Raw genomic sequence first — 20,226 nt, forward strand, 5'->3', positions numbered from 1 at the left:
CAAACCATGATGAGATATCACCTTACACCAGTCAGAACTGCTAAAATCAAAAAGAAATAACAAGTGTTGGTGAAAATGTGGAGAAAAAGGAACCCTCCTGCACAGTTGATGGAAATGTAATTTGGTGCAACCATTGTGCAAAACAGTGGTGAAAGTTACTCAAAAAATTAAAAATACAAACACCACATGACCCAGTAATCTCACTACTTATATTTACCCAAAGAAAACAAAAACACTAATTCAAAAAGATATATGCACGCTTACGTTTACTGCAGCATTATTTACAACAGCCAAGATATGGAAGCACCCCAAGTATCCACTGATAGATGAATGGATAAAAAAAAAATGTAGTATACATACTATAATTGAATATAGCTATAGGAAAGAATGAAATCTTGCCATTTGCAACAGCATGAATGAACCTAGGGGGTATAATGCTAAGTGAAATAAGTCAGAAAGAAAAAGACAAATACCACATGATTCCACTTATATGCAGAATCTAAAAAACAAAACAAATGAACAAGGAAAAAACAAAAACAAAAACAAGGGCACCTGCGTGGCTCAGTCGTTAAGCATCTGCCTTCAGCTCAGGTCATGATCCCCAGGTCCTGGGATGGAGCCCCGTGTCGGGCTCCCTGCTCAGCGGGGAGCCTGTTTCTCCCTCTCCCACTCCCCCTGCTTGTGTTCCCTCTCTCACTGTGTCTCTCTGTCAAATAAATAAATAAAATCTTAAAAACAAACAAACGAAAAACAGATTCTGAAATACTGAGAAATGGTGGTTGCCAGAGGGAATGTTGTAGGCGGGAGGAGTGAAATAGATAATGGGGATTAAGAGGTACAAACTTCCAATTATAAAATAAATCCTAGAGATGGAAAGTACATTATAAGGAATATAGTCAATAATATTGTAGTAATAACGTTTGTCTGATGACTACACTTTTCCCGGTGAGCACTGAGTAATGTATAGAATTGTTGAATCAATATGTTTATACCTGAAACAAACATAACATTATATGTTAATTATACTTCAATATTAAAAAAAAAAAAGGACTTCAAGGAAACTTTTGGGTGTGATGGGTATGTTCATCTCCTGATTGCAGTGAAGTTTCATGAGTGCATACCTTTATCAAAACTTATCAAACTCTACACCAGAACTGGCCTCTTGGCTAAAACATGGCTTACTTATAAGGCTATCCTCCCAGAAAGTTTCTAGTCAGTCATTTCAATTACACTTAATAAAAGTCATGCCTTTCTTCTAATAAATCCTAAATTCTCCTTCACTAACCAACATAGATTTTTGCATTCCCTCTTATAACATGGTTCATGTTCTCATGAAACCAAAAGCCTTTTTACAATAAGATTAAAAAACAACTACCATCTCCAATTGATCACCACTTGAAAACTCACAGATCAATATTACCCAATAGTTACTACAGAAACCCAAATCAGAATCCTTAATCATGACTCCTCTAAAATCACAATTTTCATCAGTAAGAAATATTACTTATAGCACCTCTAGTTACGTAAATAAACCAACCTTAAACACAAATCCTACCAAAAGAAAACATTTCCATTTTTAAATCTTGGAACTTCATAAGCTAATAAGGCTTCTGATTTATCTTACACCAACTTTTCACTTAACTTCAAAATCATGCTTTGAAGCATGAGATCAACAGGCAGTTGACCAAAAATACTTAAATCTTACTAAAATGTTCACTCTCAGAAGCAAATATCTATTTACATCAAACTTCAAAATATTCATTTTGTATGAATTTCTGCTTATGACCTTGCCACCTAATTTGTTTAAAATTTCCAATTACGGGGGCCCCTGGGTGGCTCAGTCGTTAAGCGTCTGCCTTCGGCTCAGGTCATGATCCCAGGGTCCTGGGATCGAGCCCCACATCAGGCTCCCTGCTCAGCGGGAAGCCTGCTTCTCCCTCTCCCATTCCCCCTGCTTGTGTTCCCTCTCTCACTGTGTCTCTGTCAAATAAATAAAATCTTTAAAAATATATAAATAAAAATAAATTAAAAAATTAAAAAATTAAATTTCCAATTACGGCAACAGATTCCAATGGCAGGCAGGTTCCTAAGGACTGAAGAGAAATTTAAGGGTCTCCTTCATTTTGTTCTGTGAAACAAAAAACTCCTACAGGGGGTGAAGGGGAATAAAGTAATATGTATAGAATTTTAAAAGTCCAACAGTATTGCAAAATATGTAACAAAAACCATGCCATTCTCTGAAAGGATAAACAAACTGTGGTACATCCATAGAATGGAGTAGTACTCAGAAATAAGAACTACTGATATGTACAACAATGTGAACGGATACAAGGGCATTATATGAAATGAAAAACCCAAACCCAAAAGTTTACACACTATCTGATTACATTTATATAATATTCTCAAAACGACAAAAATATAGTGATAGAGAACAAATCAGAGGTTGCCAGAGGTTAAAAGCGGTGGGGGGAAAGGATGTGATTCTAAAGAGACAGCATGAGGGAGTTTGCTTGTGGTGATGGCAACAGTTATGTATCCTGATTGTAGAGGTAGTTACACAAATCTATATATTTGATAAAATATCACAGAATATATGCCAGGAAAAAAAGTTCATATAAAAACTGAGGTCTATAGTTTATAGTATTATATATTGTACCAATGTCAATCTCCTTGTTTGCTAATGTACTACACTTAAGTGACATGTTATTATTAAGGGAAGCTGGGTGAGAGTACCCAGGAACTCACAATTTTTGCAATTTCTTGTAAATCTAAAACTATTTCACAATAAGAAGTTTAATAAACATAAAAAAGGCAATAGACAGGGTGCGTGTGTGGCTCAGCCATTAAGCGTCTGCCTTCTGCTCAGGTCATGATCCCAGGGTCCTGGGATGGAGTCCCATTGTCAGGCTTCCCAGTCAGCGGGGAGTCTGCTTCTCCCTCTGCCTCTGCCTGCCGCTCTGCCTACTTGTGCTCTCTGTCAAATAAATAAAATCTTAAAAAAAAAAAAAAAGGCAATAGACAATGTAGAGACAAAAAAAGCAAAACTATAATTAATAAACCTAGTGATTTGAAAAGATATTACTTCCATAACACAAGGAGAGGAATACTGTTTTAAAAAAAGAGAATGAGAGTTCTTAGAAATTCAAAACACAATAGCAGAAGCTTTTAAAGGTTACTAGAAGGGCTGAAAGATAAAGTTGGGAATAAAAGAAAGACAAAGAAAATAAGAGAGAAGGGCGACTGGGTGGCTCAGTCGTTAAGCGTCTGCCTTCGGCTCAGGTCATGATCCCAGGGTCCTGGGATCGAGTCCCACACTGGGCTCCCTGCTCAGCGGGAAGCCTGCTTCTCCCCCTCCCACTCCCCTTGCTTGTGTTCCTGCTCTCGCTATCTCTGTCTCTGTCAAATAAATAAATAAACTCTTAAAAAAAAAAGAAAAAGAAAAGAAGAGAGAAAGGATGAGAAAATTAGAAAAATAATGAATGAGGTCAACATTCAAATAATGTATGTTCAGAGAGAACAGAGAAAATGGAGAGAAATTACACATGAAAAATTTCCAGAAGTAACTGATATTAATAAGCACTGCTGCTATCAAATAGACACTAGTTGTAACAAATACACAAAAGTAAAATATCTACAAAGTGAATCATATGCACTTATATATGGTACCCTTATGTAGAATACACATGGTACAACCTTATATGGTAGCACTTTCCTAGTTTGAGGAATTATATTACTTATCTTTAAACACTTCCAGCAACCAACATCATAACCTGGTGCACCTTATTAATATTTGTTGAATTTAGCTGAAGTTACAGGGTATATATAATATCTAAGCATTTTCCCCTTCATCAGTTGTTTACTCCTTGTCAAACACTACTGTGTCTCTCTCTGTGTGTGTGTGTCTGTGTGTGTGTGTGTGTGTGTGTGTAGAGAGATATGGAGATATGGATACGATTTACAAGTTATTTTAAACATTTAATCAAGGTTTTAAGACCTACTTTTTTTTTTTTTTTTAAGATTTTATTATTTATTTAAGAGAGAATGAAAGCAAGAGAGCTCATAGAGGGAGAGGGAGGAGAGGCAGACTCCTGAGCAGGGAGACTGACATGGGGCTCGATCCCAGGACGCTGGGATCATGACCTGAGCCAAAGGCAGACACTTAACCAACTGAGCCACCCAGGTGCCCCAAGACCTACTTTTTCTTTAAAATGAGGTGAGCGGGCACCTGGGTGGCTCAGTTGGTTAAGCGACTGCCTTCAGCTCAGGTCATGATCCTGTAATCCCAGGATCGAGTCCCATATTGGGCTCCCTGCTCAGTGAGGAGCCTGCTTCTCCCTCTAACCCTCCCACCTCTCATGTACTCTCCTCTCTCATTCTCCCTCTCTCAAAATAAAAATAAATAAATCTTAAAAAAAAAAATGAGGTGAGCATCCTTATAAATTTTGCATTAGATGTTCCTATGCATTAGTCTGTCCTTAAAAAAGCAATATTTTAAATTCCTGTTTTCATTTTGGGGAAAATTAAGCTGTTTTTATTAGTATAACAAGTATCACATCTTATGTTTTAGCTTTAACTAAGACTTTTAAATGATTTCATATTAATATATTGTTAAGCACTTAATTTGCATATGCTTTTTATAAGCATTTTTAAGGTGTTAAGAGATGCAAAACCATGGCTCGTGGACCAAATGCAACCCATTACTTGATTTTGTAAATAAAGCTTTATTAAAACACAACATTGCCCATTCATTTATACATTGTTAACGGCTGTTTTCACTCTATAATGGCAAAAGTGAGTGGTTGCAACAAAGACTGTATAGTCCACAGAGCCAAAAATATTTACTATTCAACCCTTTACAGAAAATTTTTCCCATTCTTTTGTTAAGTGTCAGTAACTGTGAGGATATAAGAAATGCTATCAAACTTCTAAATCTATTTTCAACAGATTTAATACAAATTTCTTTCATCTTTTCCCTTTTTTTATCAACTAGCCTTTCTATAAGCTTTTTGTTCTGCTTAATACATGATCAGTTCCCCAAGGAACAAAGGCTAATTACCAAAAAGGGCAGTTGCCAACTGAGGACTGAGCTATGCTCTCAAAAGTCAACTGTAAGTATGTGGTTTGATCCGTTCTTTCCATAGAAATATTTTAAATGATACTTAAATCCCAGATTTCCCCACTAAAGACAACTATAGCAAGAAATATAGCCTAAGAATAGTCTTAATACTAGTCCTAAATCCTAACATCTTTCTCTTCTCCTTAAAAATTCCATTGTCAGATAAGTCATCAACTGAAGTAAGGCAGAAGCAGTGGCAGCAGCAAGAAAGTTCCACAGAAAAAAGAACCCTTTACACTGTTGGTGGGAATGTAAATTGGTGCAGCCACTGTGGAAAACAGTATGAAGGTTCCTCAAAAAATTAAAAATAGAATTACCCTATGATCCAGTAATTCCACTGCTGGGTATTTACCCAAAGAAAATGAAAACACTAATTCAAAACGATATATGCACCACTATGTTTATCGCAGTATTATTTACAATAGCCAAGATATGGAAGCAACACAAGTGTCCACTGATAGGTGAATGGATAAAGATGTGGTATATATATGGTATACACATACATACATACGAACAATGGAGTATTACTCGGTCATAAAAAAGAATGAAATCTTGCCATTTGCAACAACATGGATGAACCTAAAGGATATAATGCTAAGTGAAATTATTCAGAAAAAGACAAATACCGTATGATTTCACTCGTGGAATTTAGAAACAAAAAAAAAAGAGAAAGAGAGAGAGACCAAAAAAAAACCCACTCTTAAATACAGAGAACAAAACTGGTGGTTGCCAGAGGGGAGATGGGTAGGGGGAATGGGAGAAATAGATAAAGGAAAGTATCTTGATGAGCAATGAGAAATATATAGAATTGTTCAACCATTAGATTATACTTGAATAAAAAGAAAGTTCCATATACTGTTGCATGACCACTCTAAGAGCATCTTTTCCGTGAAGTCAAATGAAGACCTAGATACTAAAAATTCTGACAGACTTTTTGCCCTTAAGGGCAAAGCTTTAATGTTTTACTACCAGGGTAAAGTTTTCCCAACTGATAAAAACTAATTTCATGTCAACAGCAAAGGAGCTGAAGATTTCTTTAACTTTCAAAATGTCTATTACTTTGCTTCTAGTTTTTCAACTTTTTTAATAAAGGAAGATGTTGCTAGGCAAGCACCTCTCCAAACTGAGGAGTCTCTGAATTGAAGTTATAATATGTAAATGTTATACTGCTAACTTTTTCAGTTCTAAAAAATAGCATAGTTATAATTCATCAATAGGTATCAGGTGCTTACAACATACAATGACAACTAAATCCTATAATAAGTGAAAGTACTCTTACTCTCCTATCCTTTATCTTAAAAATTTGTTTTAACACGCATTCAAACTACCAAATATTCACTGAACACAAATCATATGCGATTTACTATTCTAGTCCTGATGGATATAACCAAAAAAGTCTGTGCCCTCAAAATTAATACAATCGAGGGAAGAAAAACAGAATGTGTACAAATAAATACATTAAATATATGGTGATAGGTGCTATGAGGAAAAACGAAGCAGAGTGAAGAGAAGAGATACTCGTTTTGAGGTATGAGGTTCTATCTTACATAGAGTGGTCAAGGGGGACTGTCTGAGGAGATGATGTCTGAGCAAAGATCTAAGGAAGAGAGAAACAAAACTATGAGAATATATGAGGGTACAAAGACCCTGTGCAAAGAGTAATCTTTGGCTTTTTCGTGGCATTCAAGAAGGCCAAGATAGCTGAAGCACAGAAAGCAAGACAATGTTAAAAGATGAGCTCAGGGGCACCTGGGTGGTACAATCAGTTAAGCATCCAACTTAGTCTCTTAGGCTGTGATCTCGGGTCATGGGATCAAGCCCCACATCAGGCTCTGTGCTCAGTGTGGAGTGTGCTTGTCCCTCTCCCTCTGCCCCTCCCCCTCACTCGTGTGCACACTCACTCTCTCAAATAAATAAAATCTTTCTTAAAAACCTAAATAAATAAATGATTTTTGCTTTTGATCTGAGATATGGGTACCAGTGAAGTTTGTTACATAATCTAACTTATGTTAGATCAAGTGGACAATGGAAGAAAGGATGCAAATGTAGAATCAAATGACCAATTCAGAGGTTACTGCAAATAGTTCAGGGGAGAGCTAAAAGTGACTTGGACCAGAGTTGTAGCAGTGCACATGGCGAAGAGTGGACGATACATTTTGAAGAATAAGACTCTGAAATTTCAGAGATTAAATGTAGGAGTTGAGAGAGAGGAGTCAAGGATGACTATTATTTTGGTCTGAGCAACTAAAAGAATGGAAGTTCCATTTACTGCATGAGAACGAGAGTGGGAAGATTAGGTTTGGAAAGTGTAGGTATATCTTAGATATTGTAAAGAATGAGAGGTTTATTCAACATCCAAATGCAGATATCAAATAAAGAGTCAGACACACAAGTCTGAAGTTCAGGGGAAAGGTCCAGGTTAGAGAGAAAAATTTGGGAATTGGAAATCACTATATACTTAACAGTCTCAAGCAACTCCCTACCATAGAAAATTATAAAGTAGTTTTAAAATATAGCTAACCACCAGGGGCGCCTGGGTGGCTCAGTCGGTTGAGCGTCCGGACTCTTGATTCAGGCTCAGGTCATGATCTCGTGGTTGTGGGATCAAGCCCCACGTCAGGCTCTGCACTCAGCACAGAATATGCTTGGGATTCTCTCTTTCCCTCCTCCTCTACCACCCACATGCGTGCTCTCTCTCTCTCTCTCTAAAATAATGAACTAATCTTTAATATACACACACACACATATATATATATAGCTAACCACTATTAATAACTGCACAGATCTAAATTAATGGTCAGATATATTTTGTATCTACTAATTCGTCATTTATTCAACAAATATTTACTGAGTATTTTGTGCAAGTTACTGTTCACGATTGAGAATAATATTATAATGCATACATAATCACGTACATTTAAAGGTGCTTCAAAAAATTGTAATTACTTTCAAAAACCTTTTAGAGCAAGTATCCTACTTATTACTAAAGGGGGAAAATCAACCAGTGGAAAAAAGATATGAGGTACAAATACAAGATTTAATTTTAGAAATATATATCATTTGTCAGTATTTTTAACAAATTAGTTTCACAAAACATGTTTCTAGAGAAAAACAGCAATCCGACAGTCACTTGTATTTCCAAATGGCCTTTTAAAAACACAAACTGACTTATTCCATTAAATTCCCTCCTCTATTCTCATACTAAAGTTTTAAGCAATAAAACAATTAAAATTAAAAATCTAAACTACTCTGCTAAACTAAATTAGATTGATAAAGAATGAAAGAATTTGTATCAGAAACCCTTTGATACTGGTCATTCAATATACCTAAGTATCCCAAGAAATACTCATAGAAACACAGAATCTAAGTTTAGGAAAACCCTTTTAGAACATGTAATCCTAACACCTATCCAATTTCTGAATCTCATCTATCAAGTCCCCATGAATTGGCAGACCTATTGCTGTTAATGACAGGGAAGGGTAACTTGGTTTTTTTCTTTTTAACAGTTCTGTTCAATCTTTGGAAAGCTCTAACTCTTAAGACAATTTTTCTTAACATTAAAGCTTAATTAAACCGTGTCATCTGACCCTAGTTCAGGGTTTTGGACCAGTTAATTATTTGTTATGGGAAGCTGTCCTGTGCATTGTAGGATGTTTAGCAGCACCTCTGGCCTCCACCCACTAGATACTAGTAGTACTCTCTCCTCCCAGTCATTAACCAAAAATGTCCTCAGACATTGCCAAAGCCCAAAGAGGGGCAAAAATCACACCTCTAGTTGAGAACCACTGCCTAGTTCTATCTGCTAGGGCCAAATAACAATAATAACAACAACACTAAGATCTGAGCATTTAATACATGCCAGGTACAATTCTGAGCATTTTACATATATTTTCATTTAATCCCCAAAACCATTCCCAGTTGAGAAAAACAGAAGCTTAGAGGCTAAGGAACTCGCCTAAAATCAGATAGCAAATTAAATGGCAGGTCTGAGATGTGAACTAAGTAGTTCAATTTCAGAGCTCATGCTTTCAACCTCAAACAAGTCTGACTCAAACCAAGTTTGGTGTCATTTCCAGGAGGTGACTCTTCACATATTTGAAGATGCCTCTTATAATGAGATTCCTTAATATCAATCAGAGCTGCCCCCAAGACCTCTAATCAGTTCCTTAAGCTTACAAGATTTCCAACTTCTTCACATCCTTCCTTTGAATATACACAGAACTAAAGACAATAATACTTTGGTGTACAGTAGAGTGGCTCTAGCCTTTTCCATTGTGATTTTTTTTTTTTTAAAGCAGGGAGGGTGGGTGAGAAAATGGAATGATGGCAGCCATATTGTACTTTTGTTTTCTATCAAATTTACTGCCAAAAAACACCCCCAGCCAGGTCTTTTTCCTGTGTGATGTTGTAAAGCCATGCTAACTTAATGTATATTAGTGTTTTTCAGGCCTTATGTATCTCACAAAAAGTATTCATTTAAATTTAGTCCAACAATACAAACTCAGAGGTCATTTTAGATCATTTAGTTTATCATTTCCTATCCTTCTTTCTTCATTGTCCCCTATAAATTTAATAATTTGCCTTCTCCAGATGTGCAATGAGACAAAGCAAAGAACAAAGCCACCTTCCAAGAGCAATAATCTTTGGGTAGGGTCATTCAAAATCAAAATTGTGTCGGTTAACACAAACAACTTACCGTTAACTCATTTTTTCCTTCACCATACACCCAAGAATTTAAAAATAGACTTTACTAAAAACTAAGCTTAAGTCCAAATACATTATATTGCTACTAGTCTACCAATTGCATCAGAAAATGGCTCTGACAATCTATTTTTAGCAAACCCATTCTGGATCATTTTTAAACTATTTTTCTTCAAGTTAGTCATAAACTATCTTTTTCATTTTTTGTTCTAAAATCTATTTTTCTCAAAATCAGACCTAGAATCCTCCATCTTTAGTACTCCTGGTATTCTCCTAAAATCATTAGAAATCACAAATAATACCAATAAGTTTAAAATTTTACAGGCAGTTCCTTTTATAAATGTAAGATGTTTCAACTGACCCAGAAGATAACTCATTTAACTATCTAGTTAATATCATCACTATACCCCTGTTGATTTTTATGTCCTTCACAGCAATGTTTGCTTTATTGTTATTATTGGTGGTGGTTTGCTCTTCCTCTCTAACAAAGAAGCTTCTAAGTAAGAGCTGAGGGATTTTTTTCTTCCTTCATTGTCAGGCATTATTATTCTTACACTTTCCTTGATTACCTTTTTAAATGTAATATAAGATACCCTTTTGGTTGGTCTTAGCATTTTTTAAAAGTCTCAGCTCATTGCTTTCCTAATTGTTATAAAGATTTCTTTTCTATATTTTATTATGGCGATCTTAGCTATTTGCTTTATTTTAAAAGTAGTGCATATCTTTAAAGAGTTTATTGTGTAGTCACACTAAGAATCCTTCTCTGTCCGAAAAAATATCAAAATTACATTTTTACTTAACTCTCTAAGACATTCTTCCTTTTTTAGAGAAATGTATCCTGTGGAATCATGCTAATCTTTAAACAAAAATCAGGAAAACTCAAATTGGCAAATTACAAAATATATACACATAAAACACTACACAGTTCTTAAGAATTATGGTATAGAAGACTATTTCATGACAGGGGATGTTCATGATTAAGTGTAAAAAAATGGGTTATGTAACAGTACATACAGTAATAATATTTCAAAACCACTTTTAAATATATGTGTGATTTTATATTTTTATAGATACACAAAAAATAGGTTATATGCAAAAATATTTAAGCTATGATCAAAAGAAAAATACTTTAACATTTTTGTTTTCTTCTATGTGCTTTCTGTATTTATCAAATCCATAATGAATATGTATTACTTTTACAATAACACAGGCATTATTATTTTAAAAGAACCAGCAAAACCAGAGAAAAATATTCTATCAAGTATAAGACAAAAAGGTCGAGCTTGAGATTTCTGCTTTTATAACTCTATTACTAAAACAAGCTTAGAAAAACATTTCTGGACACCAAACCACAAAAAAAGCCAATACAAGATACCACTAGCTAGCCTAAACATATAAATAAGTTGTGACAACCATTAAGATGACCATTTGAACTTCTAGAAATTAAATGGGGGAAATCACAAGAACTTCCTGCCATTTCGAGGAAAGGCTCTTATGAACTATTTAAAAACATTAAAAATAAATTTTAAGATGTATATCCCCCCAAATCCCTACAAAATGAAGGGTCCATAGGACAGGAATAATGAAGACAAAAGAAAAAAAATAGCCGAGGTGTTTAATATTCAGCTAAAATTTCCAAATAAAGTAACCAATGCTACCTGTTAAGATTTAAGATCTCACAGCAAGAACAATTATATTTAGAAATTCTCCCTGGTTGAAAATCATTTTGCAATAATCCAAAAACTTATCTGATTTACTCTCTAGTTCAATGGCAGCATCCAGATCATCTATTCAGAGTCTATGTTCTAAGAGACTAGAAAAAAAGTCATTTTAACCAGTTAAAATTTATCATTCAAATATATTCAATTCTGTAAAATACTACTGCATATAACTGGTTCAGCTAATCATTAATTCATCCAAAAATAAAAATACATTTACCCTCTTTTTAGAAAATTATTTCAACGATTTCATTTGTCTATCTTGAATTTAATTTTCAAATATATTAAAAATATTTTAAATTATTCTTGCCTTGAATTGTTTATGATATTCATAAAAAACAATACCAAACATAATGCATTCTCAAGTTACATGAAGATTCTAAGACTTTAAATGAAATAAAAAACAAAGCATCAAACCCATGAAAACAATAAAAACACACTCCATTTATTTTAAATAACTTGCCATTTAGCTGACAATCAAGACATATGATCTTTTTCATCCAGAAAAGTAAATGATCATAATGAAACAAAGGCCAAACATATCTTTCTCAATCTCTCTCATATTCATAGATGTATAGAATTATAACCCAGTGATATCATGTAATAAATGAATACACACCTTACTTTAGTATATGCCAAGGTAGACACACAAAAACAAGAAAAAAATTCTGAAATCAGAGTATAAAGGGACTCTGCTTTTTCAAACAATGCAGCACTGAAAGCCAGATCAGCATCCTTGGGCATTACTAGGAAACTTTAGCACATCTGATATTTCCATCATCTTCAAGATTCCTCTGAACAATCAGAAAATTTCCCAGTCTCCCCCTACCTCCCCTGTCCATAGACTTCCTCCAGCTTTCCTCCCTCTACTGTGTAATAATGCTATTGCGGTTATTTAGGCTGTAAATGTTCAGAGATACAACCCCCTCTATATATTAATTCAGTTCATTTTCTCACAGACACTGACTCAGCCGTGGGTTGTGCAGCACTGACGTTTCTAACCAAACAGCATCGTGTGAGCTGTGATCATCCCATTTCTCCATCTCTGTGCAGCGATTGGATATTGTAATTGATAGACAGGCTGAAGAAAACTCAGGAGATGAGGGCTTAGTGATATGTAGCTGTGTTGCCAAATGCCATCTGTAATGCTAATTCTAGCTATGCCAGCCTGCCAGGTTTTAGAAAACTAGGATACATCTAACTTTCTTTTTTTCCTTTCAATATTTTATTGTGTACCCATTCTAGGCAGTAAAGCTTCTCCTTAAAAACCAAAGAAAAAAATATTGTACTTTAAAAATCCATTCAAGAACTATTCTTTAAAGCAACCAAACTTTTCTATTTCTAAACTACTGCTGGGACAACGAAGTGACTTAAAAAGGAAACTGTGAAGCTCAGTCTTCACGCAGTCTCAGAAGAAAGGAGCATGCGTACTTGTATGTGGGAATGAAACCTTGCGGCAAAGTCTGATATTGAATGTATGATGCGTTTATCTTTAGTAACCTAAGCAGACTGCAGATCTGAGTTTTAAATAGTTGTATTCAACCCAATTCAAATATTCGGGAGCTTTTAAGCATATTGTCAATCTAGCCATTTTGATGTTGTACAGAAAAGGTGCTTTCTTTTTCCCTTTTTAAGTAGCAAAAACTCATAATTTATAATTTAAAGAAAGTTGTTGCAATTCAGGCCGAACACACTTCAACCGAAATGATATTTAACCTCTTAGCAAACTACAAACTCCTCTATACAAGTATTAACTATACAACTACTTAGAAAGAAACAAAGTTCAGTAATTTTTTATTTATTTATTTATTTTTAAAGATTTTATTTATTTGACAGAGAGAGAGAGAGACAGTGAGAGAGGGAACACAAGCAGAGGGAGTGGGAGATGGAGAAGCAGGCTCCCCACCCAGCAGGGAGCCCGATGCGGGACTCGATCCCAGGACCCTGGGACCATGACCTGAGCCAAAGGCAGACGCTTAACGACTGAGCCACCCCAGTGCCCCAGTTCAGTAATTTTTTAACTAATTTATTTGTATGCACTTGCTTATTAAGCCACAGGGAACATAGGCACTCTGAAGTCCATCCATGTTGAGATTAGCTTCCTTGTCTTGTTTTTTATATCACAGTGCTATACATACCAAATCTACATTCAAAAGAAAATTCAGAAAAGTACCTTAAAGTTTATTAGATGGAAATGAAACGTTACCAATGCCCACCAAACCCTCAAACCTCAATGGTAAGCACACATATATAGTAACTATTATTATCATTTTTAGAATTCAAGAAATTGAGTTTTATCCTTCCCAGTAAGGAAAAGTGGGAGGAAAAAAAAAAAAAGAAAAAATCTGAAAATGCAGGCAATTCTAAAATGTGAATAGAACAAAATATAAATTTATACAAGACAACTTTTTAAAATTATGCACAAAAACTGAACCAATAAAATATGCTTATCTCTTTACTGCTAAAGACTAAATGTCTGTGTCCTCCCAAAATTCATATATTGAAATGTATTCCCCCAATGTGATGGTAGTTGGAGGTGAGGAGGTAATTAGGTCTTGAGGGCAAAGCCTTCACAAACTGGATTAGTACTTTATAAAAAAGACCCCAGAGAGATTGCTAGCCCCTTCACCATGTGAAGACACAGCAAAAAGACAGTTGTCTGAACAAGGAAGCAAGCCCTTACCAGATATCAAATGTGCCAGCACCCTGAACTTAGACTCTCTAGCCTCCAGAACCATGTTAAGTAAATTTGTTTATAAGCCACCCGATCTATGGTATTCTCTTATAGCAGCCTCAACAGATTGAGACATTTGCTTTTTATAAATTAAAATCCCTAACTCTGTTTGATGTGCCCACCTCATTTCTTAGCCTCTATGACCCGGAGAGGACCATATGACATGGTTCTAGCCAATGATGTACAAGCAGATGCCTGCTGGAAATTTCTGAGAAAATTTGATTCCCTAATATAAATGAAACCCCTTTCTCACTGTCCCCTTCTCCCTTCTACCTCATTCTTGTCTGGAAGGTGGACATGATGGCTGGAGCTACAGTAAGCCATCTTGCGACCATGAGAAAAAGCCAAGAAAATCAGAAATTTTTGATCCTAACAACCTTAAGCCACTAAATCCACATCCTGCATTACCTATCTGCGAACTTACATACAAGAAAAATAAACCTCTAACTTAAGCCAGTGTTTAGTCTGGCTTTCTTTTGCTCAAATATCCCTAAATAAAATACACAAGATCCAAAAAAAGGATGAGTAGGGAGAAGCACAGATGAAACACAACTAGCCATGTGAGTTGATATAATTTAAGCTGAAAGATGGGTACAGAGGGGTTTATTATACCTGTTTTCTCTACTTTATTTGTATTTAAAATGTACCATAAACCAAAGTTATTGCAAATGTCAAAAATAAAAAGAATGAGAAACTTGTTTATAAATTTTAGGTTTGCCATTGAGAAATTGCATGGTCTTGGGCAAGTTTATTAACCTCATTTTTTTTCATATGTCAATTGGGGAAAGTAATACTATTCATAGAGCTCCACCTTCAAATCTAGTCAAGGTTACCTCCAGAAAGTCCCTGGCAGGAATGTCCATCAATCTACCTAATCATTCAAGGATTAGCTCAAGTCTCATTATTACTCAGTTGATACTGATTCCTTCTTTGAACTCTAATTTTACTACAACTCCCTACCACAGTTTGGTGCCCTGTTGTCCTCTAATTGTTCCATCAGTGGATTTTAAGCATTCCATGATGGTACCCTGACAAAAACTTCTGAATCTCTCCTGAACTGAGCACAGTATCTCAACAATACTTGTTGGTTGTTAGTTTTTAAAACTTCCCAATTATTGGGCGCCTGGGTGGCTCAGTCGTTAAGCGTCTGCCTTCGGCTCAGGTCATGATCCCGGGGTCCTGGGATCGAGCCCCACATCGGGCTCCCTGCTCCGCGGGAAGCCTGCTTCTCCCTCTCCCACTCCTCCTGCTGTGTTCCCTCTCTCGCTATCTCTCTCTGCCAAATAAATAAATAAAATCTTTAAAAAAATAAAATAAAACTTCCCAATTATTTTAGTATGAACTCAAAGAATACCATTTTTTAAAAGTCAAACTGCATATATTTTTGAAGTATGCTCAGTGCATAAGAACAAGAGGTCTCTAAAAATAAGCTATTTTCTCTTGGGCAGAATTTCCATGAATGAGGTTAAAATAAGCTCAAAGGCGGCGCCTGGGTGGCTCAGTCGGTTAAGCGGTTAAACGTCTGCCTTCAGCTCAGGTCATGATGTCAGCATCCTGGGATCAATACTCATAGGGGGGCTCCCCTCTCTGCTCAGCAGGGAGCCGGCTTCTCCCACTCCCTCTGCCTTCCGCTCCCCCCTGCTTGTGCTCTCTGTCAAATAAATAAAATAAAATAAAAAAATCAAAGGATTTCATGATCTTTCCATTAAAAACAAATAATATACTGGTATTTATTTTCTATTTCTCTTTAATATTTTTCACTTAAACAACCAATAGTGCTATAGTCTGCCTGAGAAGAGCACCAAAAAGTTACTGATGTTACAGATAGTAGGAAGAGCTATGATGTTTGTTATTTTTGAAATGAAACAACAGGAATGAAAAAGTACTATTAGTTTTCCTCATTGATGCATTTATCTTTCATAAAGCAAATAACAGCTTATTTTGACCTTTCATCTCTTCATTTATAATACAGTACTGTACATTGGCAGAAAAATATTAAGAACTAAGAAGGATAACAGAATTAGCCTGGAAAAATGTATACAACATAGCAGATAAAAATATCCCACACTTAATGAGATAAAACTAGTATCTCTTTAATCTCAAAGACAAAATAATTATCCATATAATAAGCAGGATGGAGAAAAAGTACTAGAGCACCAGCTAAAGCACACATACACACACACCACAAAAATGAACAAATAAACCAAAAACACTCATATCATTGTTGTGTACTTATAATTAAGTCAACTTAACTTTTTCACTCTAGACCTCACCACATTAAAAGTCCACAATAAAGATAGACATCTTGTCAGGAGACTTAAAAAGTACCAGTTACTCATACTTTCTAGCTGTAGTATATAGTTTAAGAGCACCTGAATTATTTCTTTAAAATTACAAAAAGGATTTCAGTATCACAGCATGTTTTGTTTTTTTTTTGTTTGTTTTTTTTTAAGAAATCTGGTAACAGTTATCGGTGATTAGGAGAATTTTACACTCAAATACATTAAATGTTTGATAATATCCCCTAAGTAAATATTTACAAAAGCACATACTCTATGAAAACATGCTTACATACCTGTAATGTGTAAGGTTTATGAGCTGCTAATTAACACCTTAAAATATCAAATCATAAAGCATTCTATATGAGGTATTCCTCACTAAGTCATGCAGTACAAAATGAAAGCTTTACACATAATATATAAATGGGCAGAAATTTTTGAGATGAATTTCATTTAATGCATCAAACTTTAAATGAACCAGTAGAATCACTGCAGAAAGACTGATTTTCCCATTAGTATTAGGATGACAAGACAATAGGACATAGCCTGTAAATTATGTATAATCTACACACACAATGTATTTAGAAAACAAAAATTCTGATTAGAGAGTTTTAAATACAAAGAACTAACCTGTCTTGCCAGAGTTCACAGTCTAATTACAGCATTTATTCATGGGGTCAACTAAGGAGATTTTAACATTATTTAGAAACAGAAACAAAAATTCAAATAAATACAAATATAAAAAGATTAAAAAGAAATGTTTCTATAAAAGTTTAAGGAGAAATGCAAACATCCATTATTTTTTGTAAACCAGCCCCCATCCTCTGACAGGACTTGCCACAACCAAATGCAGTTTGATTCTTTATAAAAGTCAATTTTATCAGAGCTTTGATATGTGAAATACATATTTTCTACCTACCTTGAATGTTTATAAAGTTTACGAGGTCTACTATGCAATTTCCGATCCCAATTCTCTGGATCACTGGAGTTACTGTCATAAGGATGAGGCCGTCCTGCCATCCCACTTCAAGCTTCCTCACACTACTGCTCTGAAAGCACATATGTAGCACCCATAACCTACATAAAAGAGTAGTGTTGACCTTTAAATCTATTCCACGCAAAATAAAATAGTCAAGAATTTTACATACTTTGGCATTACTGTGACATATTTTTAAAGTGATGAACAGGATTATAAAATGCTAGACATAAAAAAGGCCACAAATGAGATTAAAATAAACACCAGAAGTCTTTTTAGGTACTTTTCATCTGATTCTTCTATTAAACCTGCTACTCTCTATGCATCAGTTTAATAGAGTGCCATTTATATTTAAATATCCTTAGCTGCCGTGCTCACTTCGGCAGCACATATACTAAATATCCTTAGCTGCCATCTGGGTATCTCATGCTTCCAAACATTAATATTGAAACAAAAAAGGCAGAACAATTCCACAGAATTATTCTTTCAGACAAAATTTCACCTGGAATACATTTAATTACTAAAAGTTTTTTAAGATGCTTAACAAAGGATCTAGTAAAACCAAGTAACAAAGTTGTTATTTCTTTAATCAAGTTAAAAGACCCTGAATAGAAACTTAGTGTGGGCTTAAAAATAAACGACTGTAACATCATGATGTTTCCTTATGTTGTAATTACCACAAAAATATTGTATTGATCTGATTCATATACTTCATGACTTTTTATGAGACTTGTGACTGTTATTTCTATTATAGTCATAAAATTATAAGAAAACTAACAGCTTTACACAATACCTGAACTAAGTATTTTGAAGTATATTCCACTATCCAATTTAATCTTCACAATCACCACAAACAGAAAACAGTCTCAGTAGTTTAGTAACTTTGTCAATGGTCACAATGTTGGCAAATGGCAGGATTATAAAGAACAGTGAGAATTTAAAATACAGAATCAAGTCTTGATCTTGAAAAATGCTCAGGCTGGAATATTTTGTTTGGAAATAGATGAAATTTGATGTTCAGAGACTGCAAACACCAAAAGAAAAACCAAATGAGGTAAAACAATTAGAACAAAGTTCTATAATTTGTACCAGAGCCCAGGTTTCCTGACACCCATTCTGTATGCTTTCTATACACTTTTCTAAGATGGATTTGATAGAGGGAAGGGTGGGGGAGTTATGCATAAAAGTCAAAAGGAATCCAGAACTGGGAAAATTCTATACTTACTGAGTTTCATAAAAAATTCCAGTACAATCTCACAAAAAATGCCAAAGGTAAACTTATTAAAATTGTGAGTTTATCTCAGAGCTCATAAAAAAGAAATACTTCCATAAAGAACATAAAAAATAAAAAAATATTTCCACTTTGGAGAAACTGTTTTGCTATCTGGTAATTTTTTCTTCATAGTTAATTAGTACTTTCTTTCCAAAAACAACTGAAAATCTTACAATAGGGGCACCTGGGTGGCTCAGTCGTTAAGCATCTGCCTTCGGCTCAGGTCATGGTCCCAGGGTCCTGGCATCGAGCCCCCTATCAGGCTCCTTGCTCGGCGGGGAGCCTGCTTCTTCCTCTCCCACTCCCCCTGCTTGTGTTCCCTCTCTCGCTGCCTCTCTCCCCCTCTCTGTCAAATAAATAAAATCTTAAAAAAAAAAAAAAAGAAAATCTTACAAATAAGTGAACACTTTAATATAATAAATATATAAATATATAAGATCAATGGTCTATCAAAATAATAGCAAAGGGGGGCACCTGGCTGGCTCAACTGGAAGAGCATGAGACTCTTGATCTCGGGGTCATGAGTTAGAGCCCCACACTGGGTTTAGAGATTACTTAAATAAATAAACTTAAAAAAAAAAAAACAGAAAAGGGGAAGGGGGAGAATGGTACAATGGCTAACTCAAATAGCCAGCAAATGCCACACAGTTTATTTGCCGAATGCTCCTGGAAAAGGAGACCTGTTTCTTTAAGGATCACTGAGTAATTAAAATCAATCAGATATCAGATAAACATAAAAACTATAAAATTATTTTAAAAACAAAAAATCTCAATCTCACTTCAGTTTTTAATTATAAAAATTAAAATGTATTTACTAAAATAAGAAACTCTTCAGACGTCCGAGTCGGTGTGCCTGGGTGGCTCAGTTGGTTTAAGCGTCTGCCTTTGGCTCAGGTCATGATCCCAGGGTCCTGGGAAGGAGCCCTGCATCAGGCTCCCTGCTCAGTGGGAAGCCTGCTTCTCCCTCTCCCACTCCCCCTGCTTGTGTTCCCTCTCTCGCTGTCTCTCTCGCTCTCTGTCAAATAAATAAAAAATCTTTTAAAAAAAAAAGAAAAATTGATAAAAAGGAAAAAGAAAAATGTAGAGAGGCTTAGCACGTGTAGAATGAGATTTAGAACATTTTTTCCTTACTTTATAGGTCTTCCAGTAAGCTATTTCAGGCATTAACATTTCTTTACAAGAGCATTTTATCTCCTCCTAACGCTTAACTATTATAAGGCACACCCTCTATGGATATCCAAAGATGTCCAGTGAGAGAAGAATGATCCTAAACCACAGGAGGAAGTGACTAAAAAAATACAACCACAAAGAATGCATAAGGTAAATTCAGATCCACATTTTCCAGCATTTTACAGTGGGTACCATGTATCTAGCAGAAAGGAAATACCAGTATGGCTTACTAATCAATCCTATTAAAATTAATAAGCAC

At 35.2% G+C, this 20,226-nt stretch overlaps 1 protein-coding gene across 7 annotated transcripts in view; it reads right to left on the reverse strand.

Annotated features, from left to right (window-relative positions):
• BTBD10 (BTB domain containing 10) overlaps positions 1 to 20,226 on the reverse strand; it is a 77,632-nt gene that overhangs the window by 36,050 nt on the left and 21,356 nt on the right. For 2 of the 7 annotated variants that reach the window (XM_027578622.2, XM_027578624.2), the window contains one exon: positions 17,468 to 17,625. The exons of 2 other annotated variants lie outside the window; for them this stretch is intronic. In XM_027578622.2, the coding sequence (XP_027434423.1) occupies positions 17,468 to 17,568 (101 nt within the window). In that variant the 5' untranslated portion in view covers positions 17,569 to 17,625. Of the gene's footprint in view, positions 1 to 12,154; positions 12,530 to 17,467; positions 17,626 to 18,317; positions 18,549 to 20,226 lie in introns of those variants that run through there. 3 more of the 7 variants (XM_027578623.2, XM_027578625.2, XM_027578621.1) reach the window with 3 other exon arrangements.

Source organism: Zalophus californianus, chromosome 11, assembly GCF_009762305.2.
Source record: "Zalophus californianus isolate mZalCal1 chromosome 11, mZalCal1.pri.v2, whole genome shotgun sequence".
Taxonomy (NCBI): domain Eukaryota; kingdom Metazoa; phylum Chordata; class Mammalia; order Carnivora; family Otariidae; genus Zalophus; species Zalophus californianus.